Consider the following 26,011-nt stretch of genomic DNA (forward strand, 5'->3'; position numbering starts at 1 on the left):
TTATTTACATCTCAGTGTCTTGAGGCAACTTAAAAAAGTACATTCTGTGTTTTTATTATTATTTAGGCAGTTAAATACTGCACAGTATTTAGTACACTAGTTTAGGCCATCGTGCGTGTTTTGTTTTCGATGTAAACTCGCGGAGATGAACAGGCCTGGCCCGACCCAACTATCGGCCAACTAAAAGTCAATGGTCTGCGCCTAGGCTAATAAAGAACCCAGTCCTCCTATGTTCTTATGATTAATTTGATTTCGTTGCGGATCCAATGACAGTTTTACTTTCCCCCGGGACAAACTTGACCTCCACTGGTTGGGTTATTGGCGGTCAAGCTGTAGATCCTGGCTACACAGGAGTTGCAGCGGTGTGAATAGTCTCGTAGTAAAAAAATGTTGCAATTTTTACAGAAACCGATCGGCGGAATATCTCTCTTCGGCAACACGAGAGGCGCCGAGAGCATTGGAGCCGCCATCTTGCGACGAAACCAACGAACTTCGTCCTCCGACGACGAAACTAACGACGAACCACCGAAAGAACCAGAAACGACATCAAATAAGCAAGAAAAAGATATCTTTGATGACTTATTCGCCAAATCCGAGAAAGAACAGAAGAGAAATGCAAAGAAGATAGAAGAGAAGATAAAAAAAGAAGTAGAAAAGCCTAAAGCTAAAGTAGATTTGTTCAGTGATAACATATTCGATGATATAGATGATATTTTCACTACAAATGTGAATACAGTTAAAAAGGATGCAGATAATAAAAAAACACTGTTCGGTGACGACGAAGACTTATTTTCAGATGTTGCAGTTACAAAAAAATCAAAAGTAGATAGCAAAAATGTGGCTGATAAGAATAAAAGTATATTTGATAGTGATGATGACCTTTTTTCCGAGAACACAGCTAAAAAACCAGAGAGTAAACCTGCTAAAGAAGTTGCAAAGCCTGGCAACACTGGCAGTAATGTTTTAGAGGACGAAATCGATGATTTGTTCACTAAACCTAGAGTCAAAAATGATACAACTGTCGATGACGTAACTAGAGAACTTGCAAATAATAAAATGCTCAATAACGATAGAAATAAAACTAAAATAGATAATAATCTTAACGATCTTAATAAAACGGAAGCAGCTACGAACATGCATACTAGTGATAAAAGCAAAACTGCAGCTAAATCAATATTTGATGATGATGATGAAAACGATGATCTATTCGGCAGTACTACCACAAAGTCTTCAATAAGTGAACAGAATACATTAAGTAATTCTCAAACTCAGAGTTTCAAAAGCAAAGATCAAAAATCATCACTTTTCGAAGACGTCAGCGATGATGATGATGATGATTTGTTCGGTACAAAACTTCCCGAAGATAAAGGAAATAAGAATTCTATAAATAACAGTGATAACACAAGAAGTAATGCAATCGAGGCAAATCCAATTGAAAATTCATCAGTTTTTAATGATGAGGAAACAGATAACTTATTTACTAATACCACAAAGCAAGAAAATGTTAACAATGAAAAGAATCGATTAATAAATCAAGAGAGAAATGAGTCAATAACCAATAAACCAAAGAAGGAATCAGACACTGAGATACAAAATAAGCAATCATTATTCGATGATGAAGAAGAATCAATTTTTGAAAGCAAAAAACCAGTTCAAACTAAACCCAAACCAGATATTCTTAGAAAACCAGTAGCTTCCAGAAACAACAATAATATGGCTAAAGTACTTGATAATGATAAAAATGTACAAGATACAAATGATAATATAAAGTATATTCAACAAGAACCAAATACAACTCTATCTAGTGTTAAAGGTATTGCAGAAGTAACATCCAAATGGGCAGAAAAGGATCCACTTACGACATCAGATCATAAAATAACTATGGAAAAAGAAGATACTAAATCTAGGTCCCAAAAAACTGAACAGAATACAAGCATTACAAAGAAAATTGAGTCTGACCCTATAGAAGAAAAAGAATCAAAATTACCAGTAATAGGAGAAATTCAAAGTAACAATGATAAAGTTGATTCTTTTTTGGCAGAAGCAGACTCAGAAATACCGCCTCCTATGGACACCGTAGATGATTTGAAAGATGATGATATTTTCGCTGACCAACTAAATGACGTTCCAACTACAAGCGATCCAGTGTTCACGCCCAATGTATTCGACGATATCTTCAGCGAACCGCCGGCTTTCGAGAAATCTAAAGAACCTAAAAGAAGTAAGAACATTAATGCTCTATTCGATGATGATTCTGAAGACGAGGCTTTGTTCTTCAAGAAAAATGAACCGGTTGTTGATGAAAAACCGGAATTGGGCCCTGAAGTTAACAGAGACGCACTATTCGGTATATTCCACGATGAACCACCCGCTATTGATGTCGATTTCACTCAGAAACCAACAAAAAGCAATCTCAATGATGATTTTCTAAATACAGACTCGGACGATGATTTGTTTAGTACTCCTAAAGCTGTAACTTCAGATACCGCTGTGAAATCATTTGAGAACGTCCCAAAATTGCCAACTTTAGATGCTAAAACTGAAAAACAGCCACCAAAAGAAGAAATGGCATTAAATAAAGAAAAACCTTCGATTTTGGACCCAAAACCTCATATAGAAAAACCCAAACCTCTATCAAAAGAATCTCAAAAAGACACTACAGATGGAGAACCGAAGAAAGTGGGTAAACTGAAAACTATGAATTTCAACATAGATGTCAGCACTCTGCTACCTGGTGCGTCCCCTAAGAAAAAGGCGTTGGATCAAATAGATACCAAAAGTACCGATGATTTACTCAAAAAGGAAAGTAAAAAGTCTTTGGAACAAACAGACGGGCAGATATTCACCAAAAGCAGCGAAGACTTGCACTCTAAAGAGAAAATTGAGCCAGTTATGGTTAAATCTGTGAGTTTCGAAGGCGAGCCGGATTCTCAAGTGCTAGACAACAAAATATCCAAAGAAAGAGCAAAGATACAAGTCAAAAGGCGACCCAGCACAAGAAGAGCTAGGAAAGAAGCTGTTAGAAAATCCGCTATAGACTTTGGCGATGATTCGACTGATAATTCTAGTTCTATAGACGACGTGTCTAAAGGAATACCTAAAGTTGATTCACAAATAGAGGATTATAAAGAACCAGAGAGCTTGAAGGAAGTAAATATAGACTTTGAGGACAGTATATCGAAGTTTGATGATTTGGACACGCTCAAAACTGATATAGAGACACAATTACCTAAAACTAGCGATATACTTGCCAAATCCGAAGAGTTACCATCCGTAGAAGTGAAATTTGAGACTGATTTAGAAAGAAGTACTGATATTGTCGATTCAAAAATAAAAGGTGAGGAAAAACCTGATAATTTTGAGCCTAAAATTGAAGACTCCAATAAAAGCCTATTTGAAACTGTCAAAGACAAGGAAATCTCTGGTCATTTTGAGCATATAACTCCAGACTCCAATAAAAACCTATTTGAAACTGTCAAAGACAAGGAAATCCCTGGTCTTTTTGAGCCTAAAACTCAAGACTCCAATAAAACCCTCGTTGAAAATACCACAGACACGCCAAAAGACAATTCTGCTACAGATTTGAAAGCAGAAGTGAAAGATACTGATACAGAATCTCCAACTCAAGTCGAAATCAAAGCCGAACCAAAATTGGAATCCCCTAAAACTGTAACATCCAAAATAGTATACATTTTAAACGACGAAGACATTTTCTCTGCCCCTGCCGAAACAAAACCACCTCGTATGGACCTTGACGATGATAATCTATTTAAAAACATAGGAAGTTCTTCTAAAAACACTGAAGAAGTAGCCAATATAAGTACACTAGGAAATGCTTATAAAGATACACAACCAAAAACGACTATTGACAAAAAGGGCGATAATAAGAAATCATTATTTGACGACCTAAGTGATGATGATGATGAACTGTTCAATAAAAATAAGAAAGTCGCGACCAAACAGAAAAGTATACTTGATTCTGACAGTGAAGAAGATTTGTTCGGCGGGAGAAAGAGTAAGCAAGATACTAAAACAGTTGTGAGCGAGACGAAAGATACAAAAGCTGTGAAAGATGTGAAAAGGGTTGAGGTGAAGAGCTCTCTGTTTGGTGATGAAGATGATGATGATGATGATGATTTGTTTGGAGCTAAAGTCAAAAGCAATCCTGGTAAGTTATAACCTATTTTTTTATATCTTTACCTTATGAGTTGTGGGTAAACTAGATTTATTCTTAAAATTCCGAATCCATTTTAAAATCTCATCGTTTCAATTTTACACTCAAAAATAAAAGCAATTTGCAGATTTTTTGAAAATATCCAACTCTATAAAACCCTTTTGATTTTTCTTTATTCCTTTTTTGGGACTTTTAAGAGTTGCCATAATTTGGACCTTTTACTCAAATGATGGGAGAATACAAATCAATTCCAAAATTTTCTTTTTAGCTACCACTGCTCAACCCACAAGGTCGGCGAAAGAAGTATCAACCAAAACAGCAGAACCAGTCTTCGACGATCCATTGTCTATGCTGGGCGACAATGATGACTGAACGAGGAATATGTTTTGGCCTATTTGTGCAATGTAAGATATTCAGTCAATGTGTTGACTTTGCGATTGAACTAAACCAGACCCAGACTGCAATTTAGTATAATTTACTGTAATTATTTGGTCGTTAAATTAAAAAATGAGTATTTGACGCCGCCGATCAATTGACGTACTTTTTGTTTGTTGTAAAAATGCGATTATTCCATACATTTTGTGTGACCATGACGTCACTACTTTACCAACTCAATAGATATATTTTTATCAATTCAAAATTAATTAAAAATTTTAATTTACCGCTAATTAAGTTTTTAAGATCAGCATGGTGTTCTTTAGAAAAGTTGGATGTTGGTTGGAAAAGAAATGATTGATAATTGGTGTCAAATATCTAATTAAAATTACATATAATTATACTAACATAGTTCTTACAGTAAAACTTAAAGTTATTTTAACATTCATAATTTGATCGAATTTGTTCACGCTTAAACATTCCATGTTATTAATATTTTATTAATCGTGTAAATAATCTTGCTAATTGTTATTGTCGCTTGAAACTATTTGATAAGAGATTATTATTGTTATATTTTTTGTTGATATTTTTTCTTCTATCCGAAGATTTTAGTTGTTTTGTTATTAATCTTGGTTTTTGAGTATGATAAAAATTACGAATGGTTGAAGAAAAGTTCACTAGTTGTAACTCAAGTTATTTTTACTAAAATATTTTAATACAATGCGATAACCTAGTTTTTTTATCGACTACTTCAAAACCCATGTAGTCATTACATCATTGTCTTTGTGCATGCTACTGTTACTTAAAGCTAAACATAATCATAAAAAATTAAGGATGCTTCACAGTTGAAAAAACATAATTATGTTGACATATTATGTAATGTAAAAAATATTAATTTCTAATACCTATTGAATGTGTCAATGGAACTTAAAAAAACGTTTTAAAATTATCATTCATTATCACCTTAAAAATACTTAAATTAAAAATAAGTAAACAATTATTTTACAAGTGCATTTAATGATATCATTTGTTAATGTTACACGGTCACTAATTAGAACAAAACTTTAACTTAGCTGTAGTTAAGAATGTGTTACATTATTTTTATAAATAAAAATGTTTAATAACTATTTATTAATAGACATATTTGATAGTTACATGAAATTTATTGCAATATTAAAGTATTGAATTAGCAAATAATGTTTTAAATCGATGCAGTGTGCCTAAAATAAAAACGCATTATATTCTTGTATGTTGAAATTATGTTTGATATAATAAATGTTATGAATTTCTATATCTTTTTCTTATTTGCCACTACCTATTACATGTTTTTAGACTAGTTTTTTATTCCTTCTGATGCGATATAATTTTTCTTGCTAGGAAACTGAAAACGCCCTTAAGTTTTTGTACCTAAAAATCTTGCTGTGCAGTATACTGTATGTACTATCGGGGACTCGGACGCCTTGACACCTTAAGGGCCTAAATTGTTTGCACACACACGCTCGATTATGCTACGCCCCCGTTCATTCATGTTTCGGGTCTAAGCAGCGTCGGCGCACCACTGTAGATGTTTGCCCTAGCAAACCAAGCTCTATGTAAAGCGTTTAGGATTGAGTATTGCTTATTACCCGCATCCGTAGCGCTCGTTTGGCAACGTCGCATTTTAGTCAATTTGAAACCCAGTAAAGAATCGCTACAAAATATTATATGGGGCTTCGTGTAAAATTTGAACTAGCGATTGCCCGCTCGGGTCACAAAATTGGTATCGCACATTGTAACTGTGCAATTTCCCGAGAAAAAAGTAGCCCTTTCTATAATTATTGTTGATATTAAGAGTGTAAATCTCATGATATTAGTTTAGCTAGTTAAGGCGAGAAATACAAAATCATACAGTTACTTTCGAATTTTACTTATTTAATAGGTATTTAATTTATTCGGAACTTATAATTTATTTAAAACAATATGTTATTGAATTAATTAGTAAAGAGTTAAGGAATATTTGTGGCTTAAAAACAATTATTGTAAGATCTGGCTACATAATAACTTTCTTAAATCCTTGAATGTAAATAAAAACCTATAATAGGTTTCTATTTATTTTTAATACATTAGCAACTTTTGTTTTCCGTTTTAAAGAAACACTTATCTACGTTATTACAATTTAATACAAATATTGCACTAGGTAGCAATGATCCAGGTAATTGGTTATCGTAAATATTATAATATTATGTTAGTTTTATTTCAATTGCACATTAAGTGTCTTTACACAAGGTCTTAAATCAATAACAACGTAATAATATTTAAACAGTTAACAATGTATAGTAAGTATGTAAGTAAATATTATGTATAAGAATTAAGATTTATTTTGAGAGGCATGGTTCAGTAATCGCGCGGAGGTCAATAAAAAGGCAATCAAACAGTCCAATTACTAGCACGGGTCAACACAAAACAAAATCAATCGGTTATTGATCACAAAACTTCACAAAAAAACAAAGAAGAGAATATGTCGACAGTTCGCCAAAGTAAAAAGCAGACAGACCTCGTATAAAAACACAATATTAAAAAAATACATATTATCTATTTGTTTGTAACCAAATTCTATTATAAAAATTCTAAGGCTGAGTTGCACCATCTTTATACTTTAACTTTAACAAACGTCAAAAGTCTGTCAAACTCCATACAAAAAGCACCGGTTACCGTTATAGTTACGGTCAAAGTTAGGTGGTGCAACTCAGCCTAAAACTAAGAAAGTAGAAGAAAAAGAAACATTTCGTTTTAAACCTTAACCGTATGACAATAAAATGCACAATGGTATTTCGTATTGCAACCTAAGCCCTGATTGTCTCTTATTGGTCGTAGTAAAAATATAGTAAAATGCGTAACCAATTAGAGACGGGGTGAGCACGTGACCGGAGCGATGCGCTTACGCTAAAATTTCTACAAAGTGGTCAGGCGGAAGAGTCCCCGATAGTACTTAAAAACAGTAATATATTTTTGGGAGGGATTTTTGTAAAAATTCTAAACCATTTCGTTCGTTTCAGCCGAAAGACGTCCACTGCAGGCCTCCCCCAAGGTTTCCCACAAAGACCGGTCCTGTAAATCATTTTAATATTGCTAATCTATATAATATAAAAGAAAGTCGTGTTAGTTACACCACTTATAACTCAAGAACGGCTGAACTAATTTAGCTGAAAATTGTCAGGGAGTTTAGAGCCAGGAGAAGGACATAGGATATTTTTATCCCGTTCGAATTAAAAAAAAAGTCTGCTTATTTATTGCCATTAAGGCGGAACAAAGTTCACCGGGTCAGCTAGTTTGCTATAAACAAAACTGACACTGCTGACCGAAAATTGCGTATTGATTTTCAGTCAGTATTGATTAATGGGAATAATTAAGCTCGACTATGACAACACTCAATAAATATAGCGTTAAAGAAAAATAGCGTCTATTGCCTTAAGATACGTGTGAACCTTGAATAATATCAGATTTTTTGACGTTTTAAAATCACACGTTTTCGTAAACGTTTGACGTTTGTTGGTTTACTGAACTGAAAACACGTTCTGTAAAATCGATTCAAGATGAAAACCGTCAATAAAATTAAAGAAAAGAAGCGTAAAACGCTAAGGAAACCTAAACCGAAGGACAAGAAAGAAAAGGTTTTGATCGTGGCCCAAGAAATTAAGTTTGCCAGGCTGCTTTCTGGAAACGAAAAGAAAACCCGCGATAGAGTGCTGAAAACGTTCAAGAAATGGCTTTTAAATTGTTTTGCTAAAGGATACGGTATGTATATTTATCATTTTAAAGCTTACTTAGTTAATTTTATTAGAATATCAAACAAAAAACTTGCATCGATTTATTGGCGCATAACCTCAAAAGTTTCATGCTTTCCCAACAAAAATGTTGTTTACTACTTACAGAGTCTATAAAACTCACTTGTCATTGTAATGCCAGCATTCTTGTAGTTTAAAGTATTAAGAAAATAACTATTTCTCATTTATGTGAGAGTGCCTACACAAAATCATAGTTTTGGATAAAGTATCAGTTTTTTTTCTCATCAAATACCTTTTTTTACAGAATTTAAGGAAGATGACTTTATTAGGGTGTGGAAGGGGCTGTTTTATGCTGTTTGGATGTCGGACAAACCTTTGGTTCAGGTTAGTAACCTTCATTTTGTAAAAATTGGTGTATTTGTAACTACAAACAGGTGGAAACCAGCAGACTGTTAATTAAAAAACGAAATTATTTGTCATGTCTGAGACCTAAATAATGAAGTCTGAAAATGAAAGAAAAAGTTTAGATAGAATGCAGCTAGATGCCATCATATTGGCACAACACTTTCATTGATTAAAATATGTATAAGTATTCGAAAATATTTACATCAAGACCAAAGAATAACCATAATTTATTAATACTCCATAAGAAGATTCCTTCCCTAGACATCCTTAAAAAATACCACAAAATATTTTAGACCTGTTTAATAAACAATTCATTTCTGACTGGCATAATTATGTAAATGCCTGTCTTAAATGATGAATATTATTTGTATTATTCCTGTAAATTAACCTCCAACATACTATGAATAAAAATGACATTATTAATAATACTTTTCAGGAGGAACTCTGCGAGACCATAGCCAGTATCCTAGACCTGTTTCCTCCGGAGCAGATCAAGTACGCGCTGCTCATGACCAAAGCTGGCTTCAAGGTGCTGGCAACAGAGTGGTACGGCATCGACCAACATCGTATGGATAAGTTTCTGATGGTACGTAGACAATAGCTGCTTTAAGAACGTGTATCTGGTTATTATATTGCCAGCTAGTTTTTAGGCTAAGTCCTGCACCCCCTTAGCTTACTTCAGATAGGAAAAAGTTGAAAAATTTACTCCATATGTACTAACTTTGACAATTTTTCTTCGTCCCAGCTCCACAAAATACGTTCGAAAGTCCTTTGCTACACCCTAACCCAGGTTTGTAATGTTATAGTAACTAATGTGGGTATAGAAATAATAAATTAGTTTTCCTTTGACTTAGATGGTATCTTTTATGTATTTGATTAACCAATGGGGCAAGGGCATGTTAGGCCATCTGTCCTTAAGTTAGAAATTTCTGTTCTGTCACAGTCCACTGATAAGTAGCACAAAATAATAGCAGTGTTTAATGTTTAGTTTAAAATAAATAAATAAAAAAGCTTACCTTCACAACCACGTTCCTCCGCAGTTAGTCCGCCGCTACCTCCGCGGCAGTCTGCGAATCATTCGGCGAGCCGGCTGGGGCGCCGCGTGCAAGCAATACGCCGACATGCTGACCGGCAGCGATGGTAAGTGTTGAATTGTTCCCGTTGAGTTACACCATTTTGTGTAACTCTGATACCCAATGGTAAAAAAAATACCGTTTAGTTACACTGTTACTCAATGCCACATTTTTTTCCCTTTGAGTAACAGTGTTACCCAACAGTGTTACTCAACAAAACACTGTGTTCCCGTTAAGTAACACATTCTTGTGTAAAATCATTGTTTATAAATACATCTTTGCAGGTCACATCTCACATAATTTTAAAACAAGGTTAGGTTGATAGGTGTTGAATTAACCATCTTGGCTTACATACTTTCGATCTGATCCTAATACAAGTTGGTAAAACAAAAGGATTAGATCCAAAACTTTGTTATTTGACTTGTTTGTATGAATCAATATTTTGTAATTGTATTTTTTTTTGTATTTGTACATCAAACTCATAATTTTTTACGGCAGACGAACTGCATTGCGAGACATTTTTGTTAATGTTGTTTTTGTTGGAATAAAATGTAATTTTGCTTGTGTAAAAACGTATTACAAAACTGCTTTTAAAATATTTTTTATGGGGCAACTCTCTTTACGAGGTTTATTTAAGCCAGTGGAATATAAACAATAGTTTCACACGACAACTTCATTGTTTCAATGTTTTTACGTATTTATCACTCCACTACACTTTAAAACACAAAATAACATCACATTTGTACACTAAAGTTCATTAAATAATAAATTAAAAGCAATAAAACGGATCGCCCATGCTTTCCGTTCAACTACCCGCTACGGAATTTTCCCGCCAAGATGTCAGCTACCTGTCAAATGTTTTTTTTAATCGGTCCAGGCATGGAATCACGTTAATTGGCCGGTTGCCAAAATGTTGAAAGGCAGTAGTGTAAAAATTGTGTAAAATTAACATGATGGTTAAAATAAATATTTGAGTATTGAGTATGAATACTTAGGAGCATCGCTATTTTCTTTAATTGTAATTTCTTTAAAAAATTCATTAAGTACATTTTTTTTACAGTAAAAATTAAAATTAGACCTTAAGCGAATTTTGTCTCAACATGTCGCATTATTGGCGCCAAAAATTCGATATACGTACTGTATGTAGTCCAGTCGCGGGCTCTAACTGTATAAATCGTTTCATCCACTCGGCCGCGCCCCAGCAATGTTTGGTCCCGGTCGCGCGGGGTGCGGGGAGTGTGGTCCGAGCAATCCGTAAGGCATTACTGTAGTGTGCGTGTGCACTCATGGAGCATTTAGCGTATACCGATAACACTCAAACATTCGCGGAACAATGGTGGGGCGCGTCTTCGTGGGTGAAACGATCAACAGGGTGGAATTTTGTAATGCCACCTGGAGGGAAAGTACTCTTAATACTGCAGATAGAAAATTTTACTGAAAGAAAACATTCCTTTATTTTTGAAAAGAAAGAAAACTGCATTCATAGATTTTCGAAAAATTTCGAAAATCCACTAACCAAACCATACAATTTTCTGTACATAATTAAAATAATTTAAGTTTTTATGGATTTCCTTTCATTTGATTTATCAAGTTTGTTAGAGAGATTTCATCCTTATACTTGACCCTAATGATCGATGCAATAAAAATACAGGGTGTAATTTTTAACAGATTTTTGTTGGTTCGATTCCCGGGTGTGGCAAGCAAATTTTTGGAAATCTATGAATGCAGTTCTATTTCTTTTCAAAAATAAAGGAATGTTTTCTTTGAGATTTTTTTTCTATCTACAATATTAAGAGTACTTTTCCTCCAGGTGGCATTACAAAATTCCACTCTGTATAGCTCCTACTCCATCGACATTAGATGGTACCTCATTTCTAGGGCTCCTGTGTCCTCGCACGCCGTTGTACGCACGTAACGCGGGCTCCATGCTGATGCACTTCGTGGACTGCTTCTTGGAGGAGCTGGCTAAGGTGAGCCGACGTATACAGGGTGTAACGCTAAGCACAGAAGTGTGAAGATGTTTGTGAAGATGCATTAAGGTGAGCCGATGTACACAGGGTGTAAGCACAGAAGTGTAAAGATGCATAATATTTGGGAGGTCAAATATTTAAACTAGGTGGTAAGTTGTTCAAGCGTTCAGTTGCGATGAGAGGATTCGATCCCGGACCTTTTTTCTAATCCCGGGATCCCGGGGTAACCCCGGGATTATGAACATGAAATAAAAATCAGCTTTTTCTTTTTGTCTTCGATCAACAATACCAGTAAGCGCAAAAATTACGTCTCGGGAAATAAGAGCGCACTTAAGAAGTGAGTACAAAAATGTTGACAAACATCTTTACACATGTCTGTATCGCCATTTTTAGTGCCCACTACTCTTCGTGGGTTTTTAATGCTTAAAATAATTTTAATGTTTTACCCGTTACTTTTGCTGATTTTCGTCTATTTTCCAGGTGTCTGAGGGCGAAGTCCCGGGCGTCAGCGTGACAGAGTTGCTGCGGCCATTTTGTGGATACATGTGCGCCGGCGATTCACCCGCGCTGTGCGTCGCTTGCAGGTAGCTATTAATTTGTTCACATTTAAAACAGTATCCAAGGATCCAGATTTTTTTTAAAGATTATTAGCAATTTGTATTGCCCAAATTACTAATAGTCCCGTTAGCCCCTCGTGTTAAGCTAAATAAGCTTGTGTTACGAGTGGGCTCACCACAATAGTCGAGCGGCGGTGGGATTCGAACCCGCGTTCTTCGGATCTCGAGTCGGCCACTCCGACCCCTTCACCGTTCGGCTATCGTGGCTATAAGATTCAATTCTCATATTGTGTGGCAGTATATTTATTCAAGTATAAAAAATGTAACACCCTGTATTTGACTTTACAGGCGTCTGTTGACGGAGCTCTTACGACAGACAGAGCAGGGCCTCGCCTACCGCGACAAGACGCGAGCTTGGAAACAGGTATTTGTCTTCTAGAATTTCTTGGCTTTTCTCTTCTATATTATACATGTTTTATACTTATAAACCTTCCTCTTGAATCACTCTATTTATTAAAGAAAACCGCATCGAAATCCGTTGCGTAATTTTAAAGATCTAATCATAAGGGACAGACAGCAAAAGCGACTTTGTTTTGTACTATGTAGTGATGTAAGATACAGATGTGAAACTGTTATAAGTTTGATAGCAATGTACAGTGGCAGTTTCAGCTACCTATTTTCGATTTTTCTTTCACATGAGACTGAGAGCTGGTGAACGCCAGACCTACGTCATTTAATAAAAGCTAAAAGTTTGTCAGCGTATGCTCCCAATATAGGATAGAATGTTGGTGGATCATGAAGTTTTGGTCATCGTGGCTTTGTCAGCTATCCTCAAAAGATTGTCTGGCAAGGAGTTGGAACTGTCAAAACTATTTGGCTGATAAGGAAACAACTTCTAATCATTGCCCAAATACTATACATAAAAATCAGCTTTTATGGTACAACGTAAGTAGAATTATAGTCCAATGAATGTACAGCAAAGGCCACCTTAAAAGTTAGGCTTACAATGGTAGTTTAGTGACGTGTGAATGGTAATATTTGTGTTACAGATGGGCTGTCCCCGCGGCGGGCCCGACGCCCTGCAACTGGACTCAGACGACGAGGCGGAAGAAGAAGAAATAGATGACGACGACGATGACGATGACGAGTAAGTGCTCCGTTATCATGCTGATATTCAAAGTCAAAGTCAAAATTTCTTTATTTGTTTAGACTAATAAATAGTTCTTACAAATCGTCATTTTGCTCTTAAGGAGCCTCTACATGTCTCATTATAAAGAACAAAGATTTGTATGTTTGTGACGTGCCTAAGGGCTGATTTTTAACCGACATAAAAAAAGGAGGAGTTTATTATGTTCGGCTGTATGTATTTTTCTTTTCAATCGTTGGATAACTAAAATTAAGAATAAGTTTGACACATTGACGGTTTAAGTATGGGAAATATGTCAGAATGACAAGGTAGATATCTAACGATTGAAAAATCATCTCATAAACTACTGGACCCTTTTGAAAAATTATTTTAAGTTCAGTAGGTACTTATGTCACGGTAATACTATCTATACAGTATTCCAACTCGTCCATATTTTTGAAATAAATGTCAACAACCGCGCGGTATGTCACCGTATGACAACATGCGATAGGGCTGCCCACTTGCAGACCCTATTTTCATTACATCTGCCTACTTAGAATTTCTATCTAGTTTTGTGGATGTATTTTGCGATTGTAATTTTTTATTTTATTTTGACAAACAAAATACTTTGTGAATGTAATAGGATAATGCATGTTGTTTTGTGATTAGTAGATTTAATTAAAAAAATATATTTGTGTTAAGATTTAGTAACAAATCTTATGAATTTGCGACCGAAAATGTATGCGCCTCGACTAAAGGCGTACAAAATGCTTGATTATTATACAGAATGTTAGGTAAATGCGTTTACAAGTGGACACTAGCCCATTTTAACATGTGCATATAAATGGTATGGTGAAGTCAGAAAATTGATATCATCATACACCCTGTATAAATAGGTACTTGTAAATATTTTTATAAAAAAAAACACTTACTGTTTCAAAAACAACACATCGTCCGTTTATTGCTGTGGCACATTCGCGACACCCCCGACTTTTGCATGTCGAGCGCATACCGAGATTTGAATTTCGAAGGAAAGCTCGCGTTTCGTCCGTTTATATGAAGTTACAATACTGTATGATAATATTACCGTGCTTATGTCGAATTCCCAAAATATCTAATTAATCCATTTTTACTTCGAAAGTTTTGAAATTGTGAAGTTTTATAGATTTCGATTTCGTGCTCTTTCTTAACTTTGCGATCCCGTATCTTTTACAAAAATGGCGCGTAGTTAAAATTATACTGATTAATATTCATCCCATTTTAACTGAAATAGTAAGACTCGGGTCTTAACGCGACGTTATTAATGAGTTACATTATGTACTCACGGCTTGACGTTTCCTCTGCGATGCTGCAGCCGTGGTCAAAAGCAATATGAGGTGAGGGTAGTTGAAATTTTCAAGCCTGCCCGAACGGACGACGCCGCGAGCCGCCAGTCTACTTGTGACCACGGCTGCATCGCAGTCGAAATGTCAAGCCGTGAGTACATAATGTAACTCAATAATAAACGTCGCGTTAAAACCCGTATCTTACTATAATATTTTAGTTAAAAATCATCCTGTTTCCCAGCGTGCCAACCGCCTTGGACCCGCGTGCAGGACGTGTTGACGTGATCCTGTATCCAGTTTCAGTTGACGCCAGTGGTATAGCGCGCACGTTGAAAAGCCTGCTCGCTACCGCTGGCTCTAAGGCGCATAAGCGGACGAAGATATGCTTGCAGAGGTTAGTAACTAGTCTCAATACAAATGACAGCTAATTATGTGTGCCAATTTGAAGCGCCACTACGATTGTCTCAAGAACTAATTTTGACGTACGTAGTAACCTTACCATAGGAGTAAGCGAGAAAGAAAATCACTATTTTTAGTTCCATGGACAATCGTATCTGCCTACAGTATGGTCTATAACGCCAAAATGGCGAAACTCAAATAGGCACAAAAATATTATGACCGCAGCCAGTCCAATGTGTATACAGGGTGGAAACGTTCTCTCACTCGATTATTTCTAAACTATACAAGATATCGAAAAACTGATTACTGATTCTGAAAGTGCTTCACAAGCTCTTTCAAACGGTACCAATAATAGGTTACAGAATAAACTGGATCTATCCGAAAATTCAATGTTTCCAGCTTCCATACATTTAGTAAAACCACATAATATTAAAAACTGTACAAGATATTCAAAAACTGGTTACTGATCCTGAAAGTGCTTCACGTGCTCTATCCAACGGTACCGATAATAGGTTACAAAATAAACTGCATCCATCCCAAAATTCAATGTTTCCACTTTCCATACATTTAGTACAGCCACAGTGATGGCACTCATGTATTGATAATATTATAGCAAGTAAAGGCTAAAACCAATATTTTCCAAGAATAATTTTAAATAAGAATGCAATTTACGAGTTCATTTGAAGTGTTTATTATTTAACTAGCGGTCGCCCGCGACTTCGTACACGTGGATCCCGTTTTACCCCCTTCATCTATCTTACGCGGTTTAGATTTTTTCATACAAATGTTTTTTCCCGCTAACTCCCGTTCCCGTGGGAATTTTGCAATATCCTGTTGTAACTAAGCTTTACTAAGGTACCTGCATGCCAAATTTCAAGCGTCTAACTTAAGCGGTTTAGATTTTTCATACAAATGGATTTTCCCGCTAATTCCCGTTCCCGTGGGAATTCCTAAGTATCCTATAACCTGCCCAGGAGTATGAAGAATAATCGTACCAAGTTTCGTTAAAATCTGTCGAGTAGTTTTTGTTTCTATAAGGAACATACAGACAGACAGACAGACAGACAAAAATTTTACTGATTGCATTTTTGGCATCAGTATCGATCACTAATCACCCCCTGATAGTTATTTTGAAAATATATTTCATGTACAGAATTGACCTCTCTACAGATTTATTATAAGTATAGATAAAAAAATAATACTTCTAATATTGTTTGGATCGCATACATTTAGTATGGAGGATGAAAACATTTAATTTTCGGATAGATCCAGTTAATTTTGTAACCTATTATTGGTACCGTTTGATAGAGCTCGTGAAGCACTTCCAGTAGGCCTAAGATGCGCGCATCGACAATGACATGATATGATAAGACAATTTTCGATCACGTAGATAATTTTATCATTTTCCCTAACATGGGACCATCGATAGAAAAGTCTATCGACCGCTATCGCGTGATAACCGAATTGTTACCATATTAAGAAAAAATTGCGTTATTATGTTGGCCAACCTTGAAATATTTTAGCTCATTCGTTCAATCTCGTTCATTTCTGCTACTAATTCGGCTAAAAACACATATCTTAAAGCAGTGAGAACGTCATTAAAAAAAAGTTATGTCAATTTTGTTGACATTACATGACTGCTTGATTGTATTTGTTTGTGTTTTTAAAATTGTATTTTTATGTTTCCAGTCTTATTTTTAATATTTCTAAAGTACGGAAAATATCAAACGAAGAGATAACCAAGTTAAAGAAAAACAATGAAGAATTCCTAATCATACCGATAGTATTAAAGAATGAAGTCTTCAAAATTAACAGAATAACCGAACTCCACTACCTACCCCATAATGCGAGGTTTACAGTAATTATTCAACTTACATGAAGCAGTCAGAAAGTTTATTGAGATTTGAGAAATAAAGTTACACTCATAGGTAGCAAAGTAAGTACCTAAAGTCTAAAATTAGCTATACTCCGCAGATCTTGATTTTCATAAGTAACAGCACCGGAGAAAAGGAAAAATATCTTTATTCCTACAAATAAGCTTTCACCTTCTTTCCTATATTTATTTCACATAGTTCTTTCACCGTGTAATAATACTGTGATCAATATTTTGTATGTAAACTTAAAATACAAATAGGATTAAGTAAATGTTTCTATTTATGAACTTTTTATGTAATTGTAATATTTATAATTGTGTTTAAATAATATTCTTTCTTTTTTCAGACAGTGGATGAAGAAGTGTGGGATTATGAGTGATTATTTCATTCTAAAGCAGACATAATCAAGTCTTGCTCACTATCATGAAAATTTACAATAACAATCAGCAAGAAAAACTTCAAGGGTACTGGCTAGGCTAACCAATTCATGGAATTCTGTTTGTATTTGAAATTATAAATAGCTATTGTAAAACAAAAGTTTTCCAAATAAAGATTTTGTAAATAATGGTTGAATTATTTTGAAATTACACTGCAATAATGAATTTATTGCCTGCGTCCAGCGCCTTTCTGCTACCATTATGATGTCGTCGGTCCACCTTGTGGGTGGACGTCCCACGCTGCGTATTCCGGTACCCGGCCTCCACCCCAGAACCTTGCTGCCCCATCGGGCAACATGGAAAGCATTGGGGGAGGCCTAAGTTCAGCAGTGGACGTCCTATGGCTGAGATGATGATGAATTTATTATAATGGAATAAATTGTACAAGATTATCATCCTGTCACATTAAAGCCCTTAAAAAAGACCACATGGAGGAATTAGATTGATAGTAATGTGGAATGTATGTATGGTATCACCATCAAGTTATAAAATTAGTAAAATTCATTTATTCTCATTGTTATTATAGCAAGTTTGATTACACATCCCACCCAATGCTAATTTCTGACAATGACCTTGCCACTGTTTGATGTAGACACAAGAAGCTCGGTCACCACATTCCGCCCCATTTTCAATAATTTTACAAGATTATGTAGGTACAGATGACAGTAGGTACTTAAATCAAGCTAAACACTGTGGGGTATCTCACGACATTTGCAACTTAATATGTATTGTCTGATGTACTGTGACTGCCTACCTAAGTAGGTAAGTAATGGTTATTTTACAAGGTAGGTAATGTAATAATTAATATGTGGGTGGGACTGTGGGAGCACTAAGATTTTGCAGCTAGCGATTATAAACTGTCGCAAGATTCGCCTCACACTGATAAACTCTTGAACTAGAACTCAATCTCCACCTAGAAGTAAAAGTATCACAAAGGTGCTAGATTCCTTTCTTTGAATTTTACTAGCCTCAAATTAGTCGTAAAATGTCATTTACCATTATAAATGATAAATAAATAGAGTTAAAGTAGCTTGCAAAAAAGTTAATCTCCTATCGTCTTGCTATCGTGGGCAAGGATCGAGGACGATAAAAACACCACATCCTATCCTATCGTGATGTCAAAATATGATATAGTTAGCGCTTCATGTTAGGGCTTGCCAGGTTTATCACAAAAAAAAAAAAACAAATCTATCACTATCACATTTTGACAGATGACATGATAATTTTCGGGGTGCCATGTTAGCGCCGGTAGATAAAACGATATAGTGACGTCAAAATCGATATAACGCCGCGATAGCAGTTTATCACGGCGCGCATCTTAGCCCTGCTGGATCAGTAACCAGTTTTTCGATATCTTGTATAGTTTAGAAATAATCGAATGAGATCACTTATCGTTTCCACCCTGTAGAGATCAGTGACCTACATAGAGGTTAGAAAAGGGAGTAAGTAGGCTAGTCCATTAAGGGGGTAGGTTAGTCAATTCAGGGGGCAGGCAGGCCAAAAGGGGTAAGGTCTGGCCCATAGTGGGAGGGGATTGACTGATATAGTGAGGCAATTTTTTTTCTGCATAACAAGGCAGGTATTTGACCGCAATCGCACCTGGTGTTAAGTGGGATGCAGTCTAGGATGGTACATATCTGCCCTATAAGTGCCTATTCACTTTCGCCTTGAAAAGGCCCGGATTATAGTCTTCGGGAAAGAATGAAATTAGTTTCTTTAGGCAGACTCCCAGGGTACACTACGAATATAAGTCATATTACACCCTGTCCCGATGGGGCAGCAGGGTTCTAGGAAAGACTGACGTCCACCCAACTCATAAAGGACGCAGACCGCTGACAACCGATCATTATGGAAATCATAGACGTTCTATGCCTGAAAAAATGATATAAAAATAAACATTTTAATCGGTACAGATTCGAGCAGCTAGCCAAAGACGAGTATCCGCTGAAGGTGGAAGACGTGTATGGATCCGACGACGAAGAGAAGAAACCCAAAGCGGCGCACGCGGCGAAGGAACTCAAAGCACTGGAGAAGAAACTCGTGGCTGCTTCCGATGAACTGGCGTTGAGAGGTGAGAATAATACATAGAATAGAAGATGAAAGAAATAATATTAAATATCCAGACACTACTAAAGTCCGGTCGCCGAGCAGACAGAATTTCGTCCAATGACCCCAAGCTACCCATCCTTGTCGCTCGCGCATAATTATATTGCTGTCGCGACAGTGCGACGGGCGCCCGCAGTGAGTGTGCGAGCGCGACAGCAACATCGGGCAAGTGGGGCTTGCTCCGACCATTGGACGATGGTAGGAAAATAAAGTTGGCGAAGCAAATGTGAGAATACCCGCCAATATTTTTACAAGGACTGAACACAAATTGATCCAGCCGTTCCCGAGTTTTAGCGAGACTATTGAACAGCAATTGACACACAGCTGTCCCAGCGAACTTCGTACCGCCTATGTTCATCAGAATTATAAAGTTAGAATTAAGAGTAATTTATATTATTAAGGCCCGATTCGATCAAACTTTTATCCAAGAATAACTCCTGGTGTTTGGCCGAATCTAAGATTTTAAACTTTCACGTTCCATTTCAATTAAAATAGTAAGACACGGGTCTTAATGCGACATTTATTAATGAGTTACGTTAAGACCCGTGTCTTACTATTTTAAGGGTAGTTGTAAATAAGTTACCTTTCATATTCCAGGGCTGAGCCGCAAGCACCGCAAGCGAGTGTTGGCCAAAAGTCGCTCCGGAGTCGCGCTGGTGTCTGACACCACGCCTGCTGCCCCTTTGATGTCTGACACTGACCGCGATGTCACGTCCACAGTAAGTACACGACACCAGGCCTGTTCATCTCCGCGAGTTTACATCGAAAACAATCCACGCATGATGGTCCACCTACAGGATACTATTCGACAAGGCCTCACATACGAGCGAACATTGACTCACGCACGCGTATTCTTGTGTATGATGGAAGAAAATAAAGAAAACGGTGTAGGTACTAAATACTGTGCAGTATTTAATTGCCTAAATAATAATAAAAACAGAATGTACTTTTTTAAGTTGCCTCAAGACACTGAGAGGTAAATAAGTAGTTAATATTATTCATGATAAATCATGTATTTCCTCCGCCATTTTCCGCAGTTTGGCACCTCACGTCACATCATTTTACCGAAGTCAGCCCTATAGCTTCGGCGCAGTGCCGATCACTGACGTTTGTCAACAAAATGGTGCTTGACTCTTGAGACAGGCTAAATTACACCATATTGTTAATGACAATGAGCATACATTTTTTTAAATACCTTCGCGAAGTAAAAATTCTGTACGTAGTACTTATTATTATTCTGTGACGACACATAGTGACAAAAGATAAAAGATAAAGATATTTATTTACATAAACATGTGTGAAAACATATTACAAAGCAACATGATTTGGTCTTACAGTGACGTAACTATATCATGGCAAATTCTGTGTCCTTGCCCTTGGCGTATCTAGGGTTATTTTTCAGCTAGATACCAGACCATGGTGGTCAGTTGTGCACATATTTGATGTACTTGAATTTGGTTATTCTTACCGTTAGATAATTCCTGGCAATAAGTGGTGACTGAGTTTGTTCCGGCGTTTCTTCTCAGCACTTGCCATATGTTTGTCTCGAAGCGCTGGTAGGGCCCAAAAGATAAGGAGACATGTAAAGTGCCCCATAAGGGCTACCTTTTTTTATTTACCTACTGTATTTTGACGTTCATAAGTGCCACTAGGCTATTAAGGCGACAACCACAGATAAAAGAGCAACTATAGACATTTTTTATACCACACAATTATATGAACAGCCTATGTTCATCAGAATAATGTAGGATTCTAATTAATTATAGCAATAAACTTTTTTTTTATTATTTAATGGTGAAATATTATTTAAAATCGGTCCAGTAGTTTCGAAGCCTATTTAATAGAAACGTATAAGTAAAATAACCTCGAGTATTGTTCACAGAATGGTGACTGGGCAGTCCAAGCGACAGAGAAAAAAGCTAAAAAACACAAACTGAATACGTCCAACAAGGAAAACGTTCACAAGGACAGAAACGCGAAGAAACCCAAACATACTGACACGCGAAAAGAAAGTAAAAAAGAGAAGCCGCAAAAACATGCTAGCAAACAAAAATTAGACACAACACCTGTAAAAATTGGGATAAAACATGGAAACAATGAAAAAATGGAGTCAATACCTGTGAAAAGTGAAACAAAACATGTAAACAAACCAAAAACTGAGACAGTACCTGTAAAAAATGAAAAACAAGCAAGCAAACAGAAAATAGAGGTAACACCTGTAAAAACTGAAACAAAAAATGAAAAAAATCACAAAAATGATAAACAATTTAAACTCCCAAGAAAAACAAGCGACGTTTCGAAGAAGACTTTAGAAGTTTCAACAAATAAACAATTAAAACTATCAAAAAAGACAAATGAAAAGACCCAGAAGAAGTCATTTGAAACGCCCAAGAAGGTAAAGTTTGTACTTAAGAATAACTCCATGCAAGAAACCATAGACTACTACAAAAGCGTGAGGCAAAGTCCGAATATTCCTTACGATGGAAGCAAAAAACCTACAAAAACAAACTTGAAACCGTCGACACCTTCTCCGTTGAACCCGTTCGCGAAAAAGAAGCTTCGACTCAAGTGAAAAAGAATTTAAAAAAAGCATAGAAAATGTAAATTCACTTCGAAGCGAACGATCGCTTCTCGGTCGCTAAAATTTAGAAATGACGTGTCATTTGGATACTTTTCGTTCTACAAAAAAGTTCTGGGGTTTTTAGTTTCAATATTCTGCATTCTATGATCGATTCTTACAGTCTTATAAGTCAGCACTAAACTCGGTCAGTGCCTGAACAGCACGAGGGAGTTATTTTGTGACGGTCAAACGTCAGCGAGACTTCAAATGTGTATGCCTTGTGACGTCATGATTATGTCAATGTCATCCGTCCCTTACGCTCCCATATCTCAGGAACTGGCTGATTTAAGCGCCAGACTATATCATTTAAAAGGTCTTTTTTAAATCTATGTTTTCTCTAAAATATTATTTCTATTCCCATAGGATTTGCAGTTTTATGACACTTTCTCAAAGGAGACCGAAGCAGTTGCTATATTATGCTATACCACTGTTTTTATATAACGTGTTTATTTATATGAATAACGGGTATAAATAATTATAATAATTAAATGTCCTCTTCAAAGTTACGTAGGATAGTAAAAATCTCGGAAACCGACTCCATGAAGTAAAACGTAATTTGTAAGTGGTAAAATCACATCTTGTATTTTATTAAATCAATTAATGAAATTGTAGATTAGTTTTGACGTGGTCATACAATGTTTAACGTTAAGTTTTGTATTGTTGTGTAATATGATTTGTATATTAAGTACATATTTCATTAATAAATGATAATGAAATTGAATGTTTTCTTGTTCTTCTACTCCCTGAAAAGTCACTGACTGACTGACTGACTCACTCATCACGAAATCTCAGAAACTACAAGTGCTAGGAGTCTCAAATTTTGCATGGGGGTTCCTTTCAGAACGTAGGTGCTCACTAAGACGGGATTTTGCAAAATTCAACTATTAAGGGGGTAAAACGGGATCCACGCGTACGAAGTCGCGGGCGGCCGCTAATTATTCAAAACTCGCATAATCTTACATGCAGAACCTATCAAAACGATGTATAAAATAAAACACAATATAACTGTATATAATATTAATGTCGCTATGTATTTTCTTACACATATTTACACTTACTTTATACAGGGTGGTCTTTTCTTAACACTACGTCTGTGACGCTCCCCGCTCGATCTCTACGTCGCTTTGTACATTATTTACAATTCTCTTGTCTATGGACAGAGACAAAATGTCTGAGCCGGGAGCGTGCGACAAATTTCTACATATTTACAACTATCATTATTTATACAATTTTTAAATCAGTTACATTATGCATACTCAATGTTTAGTCGCCACAGACAAACACGTACAAAAGTAAGCTAAAAACTTTGTCTATGACCACTAAATATCTGTTCGAAGCGACGGACTGCGTCCAAAGCAAAAACTACTCCAAACGCTCCACTAAATATGACGCTTCAAGTGTCAATTAGTTTTTTGTCTTAAACACCATGGCAAGACTGATGTGTGTTGCCATATTAATGTCAATAAATGCATTTAAATTGAACATTTGAAATCTACTATTATAAAATAAGTTTAATCTCTTATTTTGTTTAACAAAATAATTCAATAAATTCATTTAATTTGATACATTTCGTCAAAATAATTGTCATAATTCATTTATACATTTTTAAAGTATTATTTTTTAAAGTCTGTGTGCGTGAGTCGTCTATACTATACATAAAAATGTTTCTTAAGACACCGAACAACGAAAAAACATAAATATAGGGTTTAAACGATAAGTGATCTCACTCGATTATTTCTAAACTATACAAGATATCAAAAAACTAGTTTGAATATTCGGATAGCTCCAGTTTATTCTGTACCGTTTGAAAGATCTCGTGATCAGAATCAGTAACCAGTTTTGCGATATCTTGTATAGTTTAGAAATATTCGGGTGAGATCTCTTATCGTTTCCACCCTGTATATTGTCGTCCAAAATCAACGATAACATTTTATCAAGGCGCGCATCCTAGCACGTTAGGTTTGCAAAAGCCTACCGCTACTAGTGAGCGTGATCAATGAGGGCTATCATTTTTATACTTAACAGTTGGCACCCCTGGCGATTGACAGTGACTCTACAGTGGCGCCATCTTGATGAGTGCAAATGCGATAGTCCTCCTACCACTTTAGCGCTCACCAGTTGGCGCCACTGTCTTCGCTACTAGCAAGTGACAGGATCTTACTCTACAGTGGCGCTAACTGGTGAGCGCTAAAACGATAGCCCTCATTGAACCATTGTAGCGTCCATTTAGAGCGCTTTCACATTAGGGCGTTAGTAGCGCGACAGCAGCGCGGCAGCGGCGTTTTTATAATGTGAAGGCATGCCATCCGCTGTCACATAGTATGAAATTATTCCACTATTTGTTAATGACTTTGATGTTATTAAAATAACTGGGAATAGTGAACAAAAAGTTCACTAATCCCCGTCGACGGGGATTGTTTTTGTTCACTAATTCCCGTTAACGCCAAATTGGAGCTTATAATGGGGAATAATGAACTTTTTAGTTCATTAATCCTCGTTAAATTAGGATTTTATTTTGAACGTAATGGGGATGAATGAACTTTTTAGTTAATTATTCCCCATTATAAGTTCCAATTGGCGTTAACGGGGAATAGTGAACAAAAAGTTCTTAATCCCCGTTGACGGGCGATTGTCAACGGGGAATAGTGGAATAAGCCGAAATCGGAAATTTTCGTTAGCGCCTCTGTCGCGCTACTAAATTCCCTAAATGTGAAAGCGCTCTTACTGGTAGACTTACCACATAATACATTAATTTGTAAACAATAAATACATATTTAATTCAATAACATTCTGTCCTAATAAAAAGTCGACCATTCTTAGGCCGATACGGAAATACAATTAAAATACATAATAAAGACATTTGGAAGAAAACTTTGTACGTTTTGCTTTTGTCATTAAAATGTTAGTGTCAGTAAATTGACATTGAATTCTTAGGAAATGTCAAGTGTCATTTCTGACATTTGAAATGTCATGTTGCTGTCTCGAATGAAAAAAATTGTAGTACAGAGGGCTTAGTGTGAGTTCACATCAAACGTCGTCAAAGCGCGTAAAAAAAGACATTAACCCCCTTACTAATAAAAAGTTACACAGTTGTTGATCACTGTTTTAAAATGGCATTTCCATACTAAACGTCACTTTAAAACACTGATCACCGAGCGTGTAAGTTTTATTAGTAAGGGGGTAAATGTATAGCGCCCCTAGCGGAAACTTTGAAGAACTAAAATCTTCATAGGTTTTTTAAACGTGCTCACTAGTGACGACATTTGATTTAAACTCACACTCAGCCCTCAGAACTCTGCCAAGTTATTATAGTATAATATTCTATAGTCAATGCAGATTGTTCTCAAATTTACAGAATTGTTTTAACATTTTTTATAATTACCATCTAAAATTATATAAGCCGACAGTTTGGTGTCAATATAATCTCCAATATACAACGTTTGTATAATATATTTACAATATAACAATCTGTAACCACAGCACTATCACGATTATTGCACTTTGAAATATATAAGAGAGAAGATATACATAAATAAATACAAACAGAAGCAGAGGGTAGAAATAAAATCAATATTTTTAAGTAAAAATAATAACTAAAAAACTAGAGAATTCAGTTAGTATTAGGGGTTGAGTATGAAAAGGAGAAATAAATTTCAAATTTGAAAAACTTCATGGTCCCTAAATAGTTACTGTGGTATTTTTGGTTGACACTTACTTAGGTATAGTCCAAGGGCTAGTGTTCATAAATATTGTTACAATTCATTTATTGCTGTTACACTAAACATTAAATTTAGTCCACTATAACC

At 35.9% G+C, this 26,011-nt stretch overlaps 2 protein-coding genes and 1 long non-coding RNA gene across 3 annotated transcripts in view; all 3 read left to right on the top strand.

Annotated features, from left to right (window-relative positions):
* Positions 1–5,838, top strand: part of LOC135085783 (WASH complex subunit 2) — a 28,078-nt gene extending 22,240 nt beyond the window's left edge. Inside the window, exons 12-13 of the mRNA XM_063980583.1 lie at positions 406–4,168; positions 4,443–5,838. Of these exons, the coding sequence (XP_063836653.1) occupies positions 406–4,168; positions 4,443–4,546 (3,867 nt within the window). The 3' untranslated portion in view covers positions 4,547–5,838. The remainder of the gene's footprint in view (positions 1–405; positions 4,169–4,442) is intronic.
* Positions 5,839–8,057: 2,219 nt separating this feature from the next.
* On the top strand, positions 8,058–22,164 carry LOC135085623 (ribosomal RNA processing protein 1 homolog). The gene is made up of 12 exons (XM_063980399.1): positions 8,058–8,323; positions 8,618–8,697; positions 9,155–9,304; positions 9,759–9,858; positions 11,670–11,761; positions 12,242–12,345; positions 12,667–12,742; positions 13,368–13,465; positions 15,011–15,163; positions 19,393–19,550; positions 20,183–20,304; positions 21,468–22,164. Exons 1-12 carry the CDS (start codon positions 8,122–8,124, stop codon positions 22,155–22,157), a joined length of 2,025 nt encoding a protein of 674 aa, XP_063836469.1. The 5' UTR covers positions 8,058–8,121; the 3' UTR covers positions 22,158–22,164.
* Positions 16,663–17,607, top strand: LOC135085819 (uncharacterized). The gene is made up of 2 exons (XR_010260225.1): positions 16,663–17,104; positions 17,389–17,607. It is a non-coding gene; the product is annotated as an uncharacterized LOC135085819 (long non-coding RNA).
* Positions 22,165–26,011: the final 3,847 nt, after the last annotated feature.

Source organism: Ostrinia nubilalis, chromosome 29 (assembly GCF_963855985.1).
Source record: "Ostrinia nubilalis chromosome 29, ilOstNubi1.1, whole genome shotgun sequence".
NCBI lineage: Eukaryota > Metazoa > Arthropoda > Insecta > Lepidoptera > Crambidae > Ostrinia > Ostrinia nubilalis.

Coding starts and splice junctions, on each gene's coding strand:
- LOC135085623 (XM_063980399.1), top strand. CDS start 8,122: ATGAAAACCGTCAATAAAATTAAAGAAAAGAAGCGTAAAACGCTAAGG. Junction 15,164..19,392: donor ACGAAGATATGCTTGCAGAG/GTTAGTAACTAG, acceptor TAATCGGTACAG/ATTCGAGCAGCTAGCCAAAG. Junction 20,305..21,467: donor ACCGCGATGTCACGTCCACA/GTAAGTACACGA, acceptor TATTGTTCACAG/AATGGTGACTGGGCAGTCCA.